General features: G+C 37.9%; 1 protein-coding gene across 1 annotated transcript; it reads left to right on the top strand.

Annotated features, from left to right (window-relative positions):
* Positions 1–1,246: 1,246 nt before the first annotated feature.
* LOC132563609 (uncharacterized) lies at positions 1,247–6,755 on the top strand. Its single transcript, XM_060228350.1, has 3 exons — positions 1,247–1,369; positions 5,364–6,360; positions 6,493–6,755. The coding sequence occupies exons 1-3, from the start codon at positions 1,247–1,249 to the stop codon at positions 6,753–6,755; spliced, it is 1,383 nt and encodes a 460-aa protein (XP_060084333.1).
* The last annotated feature ends 260 nt before the right edge of the window (positions 6,756–7,015 follow it).

Below are 7,015 nucleotides of genomic sequence, written 5' to 3'. Positions count from 1 at the left end.
ATAATGGTATCACTAATGCATGTTTCCACATTTTAGGAAAAACCCCAGTTTCCAGAGAGGATCTAAAGATGAGAGATAGTGGGAAAGCTACTGATACTGCTGTATTTTTTAACATATTATGACTGATTGTGTCTATACCTACAGCTTTATTCACATTTAAAGATTTAAGTATGTCAATTACGTCCCTCAATTCAAAATGTATATCTGATATTGTCGAGTCTGTCCGTAATTCTACCGTCGGAGATTCTATATTAATGTCGTCTATAGTAGAAATGGAAACAAAGTAATCATTTAAAATATTAGCTTTGCCATCATCGGTCATTTCAATGTTGCCATGAGTATTTCTAATAGGGGGTATAATGTTTGATTCGTCTGAAGATTTAACTAATTTACGTACAATTTTCCAAAAATTTCTAGGATTTGAATTCGAGTATCGATCTAAAATTCCATTTATATCAGCATAAAAAAATTCTTTTGTTCGTTTCTTCAAGTTATTCACATGATTACGTTGTTTCCGAAAGTTAGATAAGTTGTTGTTGGAGCGGTTTGATTTATACAATTTCAACAGTCTATTCCTTTTCCAAATTTCACGTCTTAAATTTGAGTCAAACCAGGGTTTGTCATTAGGTCTAACGGTCACCGTCCGAGTCGGTATACATTCCCTAGCTATGTCTAGGTATCGCGTTGTAAAAATTTCACACATATCGTCAGGAGAGTTAGCAGTCGCAAATAAGTCTACCCAGTCCGTATCGTTTAATTTATTATTAAATAAGTTATAATTTGCGTCATTGTAGCATCTTATAGTTCTTTTATAAGTCTTCCTAATACTAGTCCTAACTGTCAATTCAACCGTTGTCGCGCTATGGTCAGAGATGTCACTGTCTATATCTATTACGTCGGTGTAGCTAAAACTGCACGTGTCAGACAGAATAATCGGGTCAAGTAAGGTCGAGCTTGTACGTCCTACACGTGTCGGTCTTTGAACGATATTCGATAGATTAAAGGAGTCAAGGATATCAACAAATACATGATTATTATTAATAGTTAAGAGGTCAACGTTGATATCACCAACGATTACTACGTGTGAAGTTTCATTAAAAGCCGTTTCAATTGAGTGTCGGAAGTAATACCAGAAGGAACGATCACAATTAGGAGGTCTATACACAGTACAAAGAAGATATTTTTGCTCTGAAAACTGGAGTTCTGTCCAAATAATTTCACCCACCCGGAATTCCAAATCAGCTCTATGACGGGTGCACAAGAGCCTGGAAGCGTAAACAGCTATCCCCCCACCCGGAGACCCACGATCTTTACGGTATACATCATAATCACTAAGGAGTATATCAGCGTCTACGGTGGAGTTATCAAGGTGAGTCTCGGTGACACAGACAATATCATAATCTAATGCTATATTTTCTAGAAATGATAATTTGTTTTTCAGACTTCGAATATTTAGATGAAAGATAGAAATGTCGGTTTTCTCGATAGGGCCGGGGTTAGGATGGACATCGTTACATGACAGGATGAGAAGTTGTAAAATTAATAGAAAGCAAGAGTTGTTAGTAATGGCAGACAGAGTAGCGTGAATGGCTATTAATAAAGAAGTAATGATACTCATTAAGCTAGACCTACATCTTGTAAACAGTTTACTGATAGAAATAAAAATGAAAAAATGTAATGTAGTATTTATACCGTGTATCCGTTGGTAGAAGAATGTACTTAAAACAAAAATGGTAATTTTTCGAAATGGCGCATTAAAGATGAAGAAAAATGGTTTTACAACGGTGTTGAAATTGAAGTTGTGAACAAATTCAACTATCTGGATATGCTTTTCAATTTTAATGGTAGATTCAACAATAGGCAGCAACATGCCGCGGAAAAGGGGAGAAAATCGTATTTTAGACTGATAAACAAAATGAAAAATCATAACTTTAATGATGAGACGTGATGCTCAGTTTTTGATACTTATGTTAGTAGTGTATTAACATTTGCAAGTGAAGTTTGGGGATTCCAAAAATCTGCTGATGTTGAAAAAGTACATTCACATTTTTGTAAAATTATTTTAGGTTTCGCGAAAAGTACATATCCTGATTAATTTTATTTTGAATTAGGTAGATTACCAATGTATACTGTCAGAAAATTGAAAATAATGAAATACTGGACTAAAATCAAAGATGCAGATAATTGTGTGTTGAAAGCATCCTATGAACAAAGATTATTAAATAACGATGAGTGAATTGTAAATATTAAGTTAGAACTAGATAAATTAGGATTAGGGTACTTATGGAACAGAAGTCTTGACAGAAAACCAGTATACAAGTTAATTGAGAGTAAGCTTCAAGAAATTCAAAATTCTCCGAAAGGTAATTTATATCGACATTTGATAGACAATTTTGAGCTGCATTGTTATTTAAGGAAACCTATTAATTATCGATTCAAGAAATGTATATCAAAAATAAGATTGTCATCACACCAGCTCAATATTGAAAGTGGTAGATATAGGGATGTAGCCAGAGAAAATAGGGGCTGCACATTATGTAATAATAGACATATTGAAATTGAAGACGAATTTCATCTTATTTTAAAATATCCCTTTTATGTTGATTTAAACTTTATTTTATTTTGGCAGTGGCATTTCATTCAAAGCACGTTATACAAAAAGGATTCAGAAAGAAGTCATAAACTTATGTTAATCTATCTCCTTAGAAGTAACAAGCAGGCAGCAACTGATCGAATTTGGGAAAGGGAAAGTGAAAAGAGTTTAGGAGAGTGAAATGAAGTAAGGAAAGTGGATAGAATGAGTAGTATAGTATGTATACATTATGTAAGATCGACAAATACAATATGATAAGGAATGCAAGTTCATTCATAATAACATATGGGTATCTTAATAAATTGTTAATTATACATGTAGTACTACAAACTGCTGTACTGTTAGTTAATACAGACATACAAAAACTCATGAAAGTAAAAAGTTTCGCGTATATGGAAGGAGTACAGTAGTGTTGGCAGTAACTCTTCCTAATGCTCAAATCGTATAGTCTTTAATATGAAAGTTTGGACACTAACAAATATAGCTTCATTTTCTGCAAATGATAAAAATGTATCGCCAGAAAGAAGGACGTCTACAGATTCAATAGGAAGAAGATAGGAAAGAAAAAGATGTCTACATCTGTTATGATTAGAACAAGAGAAAAAGAAATGTTCGGTTGTTTCGTTTCCCATACCACAATCACAAATAGGACTATCAACTAGATTTTTACTATAAAAGATGGCCCTTAAGTGAACTACATTGCATTCGTAGTCTGGAATGATAAATTTGTCCTAGTCTAGAACCAACATAGAAATATCCTGGAATATTGGAATTAAGGCCATTTAAGTAATTCTTCAGAGTATAAAGAGATGGGTTTTCTTTAACATGCACAGGTAGATTTACAGCCGAAGGAAGAAAAGCTGTATAGCTGTGTTCTACATGCCACTGGACGGAAGTTCGCTGCGTCTCTAGTGTTATGGTTATGCAGGTCGGATTGACAGGTGGAAGGAGGTCGGTAAGGAACGACGGCGATAAACCGTGAACTATTTTATGAAACTGGATAATTTTACTATGTTTGCGTCTGGTGGAAAGACTAACCCAACCAGTTTCTTTATAAAGTCTATTTATACTTGTAAGCTTGGTTTCCCCAGTTACGATTCTAGCCGCTTCTAGTTCAATACTTTCTATCACATTTGACTGGTTTGTCGTTATATTATCCCAGACAATATTGGCGTATTCTAGAACTGGCCTTATGAAAGAAAAGTACATAGTCTGCAAAGACTTTCTATCCACTTTAAATTTTAGTTTTCTCATAAGTCCTATTTTTTTTACTAGTCTATCACATGATCTGCCCAACCCCCATTTTCAGATGGTTCAACGCCAAGATTGTCAGAATAAATATAATTTATTAATGCATATAAAAGTTTAGTGTCGTGCGCCCTTAAAGGACTGTAGGGCGAGTTGACTTTGAGACATTGTTATTGCGAAGAAGTCCGGGGGGTTCGGAGGATCGGCTTGGGTAGAGGACGCGGCAAGATGGCGAGCGAAGAAGAAGCAGCGTGATACCATGATGAAGGAAAGACAAACCTCATGTTTTGTTTAAGAGTTTAACCAATGGGTTAAGGAGTGAACTTTGACTCTGTGTGCGTGTACCATGACCGCTCGAGCTCGAGCGCCGTGACCCAGTGTTATCACGAATCGAAAGTAAGGACGCTCTGCATAGGGAAGTGACTTTCACACACTGTGAGTAGGGAAGAACATGTGATCGGTCTATCTACTATTGTGTAGTTTGTATACTGAATGTTTTTAGTTTATTATAAAAACTGTTAATTGTTTATTGGCGTCTGGTTGTATTTTACGTTCCAACGAAATACTATCAAGTATACCTAAATGAAAGATCCCAAAATTTATTGTCGTCTCTGACAATCTGGGGAGTCGTCCGGGAGTAATTTCTCTATAGATGATTTATCTGCTTTGAACATTTAACGGGTAAAATGTTGGAACGTGAAACCAGCACTGAACGTCAATTTACAAGCACACAAAGACGTGTATGTTCACAGATCATGAATATATAGTAAATGTGCTGTAGTACAAGTGTAGTTTACCTGAAGTTAGTGTTAACCCCCAGTGTAGTGTAGCTTTCAGTGAAATAGCGCTATAGAACCATTAGAGGTTGTAAAAGTAGGTCGGATTGCATAATAAACAAATGCTATTGTTCTGAGAGTCAGAATAGGTTGAGCATATTATTATCAATTGTTACAATATGTAGGATTGGTTGCTATGTAAAGCTACTGCATTGACCAGGGTGTAGATTCTGTAGAACAAATACTGCAATTTACTGTTATCTTGCACAGAACAGGATAGGTCGGGTAATTCATACAGATATTTGATATATATTGAAAGTGAAAAAGTTGTTCTAATGTGAGTACTAATTAGAATAAGTGAACAACACAGAACAGTTGTTTGTGTACTAAAGGCAATGCTAGAGAGAAGTCGAGTATTGTGAGACTCGAAATCAGGTTAGGCACCAGCAGATAGGCTTATTTCAATACAGTGGGGTTTGTTTACATTTTTATGAAGAAAATATTGTGAAGTGACAAACCATACATCGTATATTGCTGTAATGTTAAAAAGATACAGTAATATTTCTTAAGAGTAGAAATTCAAATACTGTAAAGTGACAGCAGTATTAGCAGCAGGTACTCTCAGGTATTATTGTCCATACTTACTTGCATAAGCGACTGGAAATACACCATGGAGTACGAGAAATGGTTAAGTTACGGTGAGCGATTGGGATATAAAGAAGCTGAGTTGCGGAATTTTGTGGCAGCTGGAACGGGAATACCTTGAGAGAGAGGAGAGAGCACTTAGACGAAGCAAGGAAAAAGAGGAGAGAGAGGAGGAAAAACATAAAATGGAGCTCGAGGAAGCAGAGAGGGATAGACAGGAAGCTGAGAAAAGTAGACTGTTTGAGATGGAAAAGCTTAACCTTCAAGCTGACATAGAATTTTCTAGGCTTAAGGCAGAGCAGGAGAAAAGTGCATTGTCAATGTCGAACTCGGAAGAGTCGAGGTCAAGGTCACTGCGACCAAAGTTACCAAAATTTGACGAACAAAAGGATGACATGGATGAATTTTTAGAGCGATTCGAGAAGTTTGCTACAGCTCAACACTGGAACGAAGACATTTGGGCAGTGAGCCTTAGCCCCCTATTGACCGGTAAAGGGCTACAAGTCTATTCAAGCATGCCTGCAACTCAGATCAACAAGTACGATGAGTTGAAGAAAGCGCTTCTCAGGAGATACGCGTTAACCGAGGAAGGTTTTCGCGTAAAGTTTAGGGACAGTAAACCGGAGAAGGGTGAAACGGCATTTCAATTTGTCGCGAGGCTGTCACGGTACTTGACGCGGTGGACTCACATGTCCGAGATCGAACAGTCGTTTGAAGGGTTATCAGACCTGCTTATCAGGGAGCGGTTTATGCAAGCCTGTTCAACGGATATGGTCCTGTTCCTTAAAGAGAGAGCACCCAAGAGTGTTGAGGAGTTAACTCGACTCGCGGAACAATATATGGAGGCCCATGGAGGAAGTATTACGGAATCTGGCAAGGTCAAATTTAGCAACCCCAATAAGACACATTTTCCATCGCGCCGTAATAACCAGCAACAGCAGAGTGACCAATCGACAGACACTAAGGGTCAGAAAACGCGTCGGTGTTTCATTTGTGGTGATGAAGGACATATCGCTCGCGATCACGCAGAAGTAGGCAAGATTGGATCTAAGCCTCTCAAAAGCAGCCATTACAAGGACTCTAGCAAAGCAACTCTTTGTAAGTCCATGGAAAAGAGAAGGGAGGTTGGGGTCAAACATATTTGTAAGACGAAGGGACCATAAACAGAGCCAGTGGGACGTTTACGACTGGAAGACAGTGGGATTCCTGTCCAGCTTGGATACACGGTAGGTCAGTCGGTGCAGGCTTTAAGGGATACAGGAGGTAGCAGCGCCGCTATCAGGGAAGCTCTTGTAATGCCTGACCAGATGACAGACAAGAAACTCCCATGTATATTGATTGATGGGACAGAGCGGATGTTCAGAACGGCCAGGATTTTTGTGGATACCCCCTTCTATGTTGGGGAATTGGAGGCAATGTGCATGAGCAATCCAGTCTACGACTTAGTGATCGGTAACATTGATGGAGCTAAGTTAACGGCTGACGCCAATTAGAAGCCATAAATGGAAGAGAATCAAGTCTCTGCAGTTATGACTAGAGCCGAGGCTAAAAAAGAGAAAGAAGCGATTAAGCCACTTTATGTTCAAGCCAGGAAAGTTGAGTTAGTCGGACTGGATGGACTTAAGGAAGCCCAGAAAGGGGATAAGTCGCTCGACAAGTGGCGTGGGATTGCAGAAGGCAAAGGAGATAATCAAGGCAAAAAGTATAGAATGGAGTTGAAAAACGACATCCTATACCGGATCTTCACGCAGAA

The sequence above is a fragment of the Ylistrum balloti genome, unplaced genomic scaffold, assembly GCF_031769215.1.
Source record: "Ylistrum balloti isolate Yb309-2 unplaced genomic scaffold, AGI_CSIRO_Ybal_v1 Utg371794, whole genome shotgun sequence".
NCBI lineage: Eukaryota > Metazoa > Mollusca > Bivalvia > Pectinida > Pectinidae > Ylistrum > Ylistrum balloti.
Note: the sequence above shows the minus strand (reverse complement) of the source record. Positions and strands in the feature narration are given on the sequence as shown.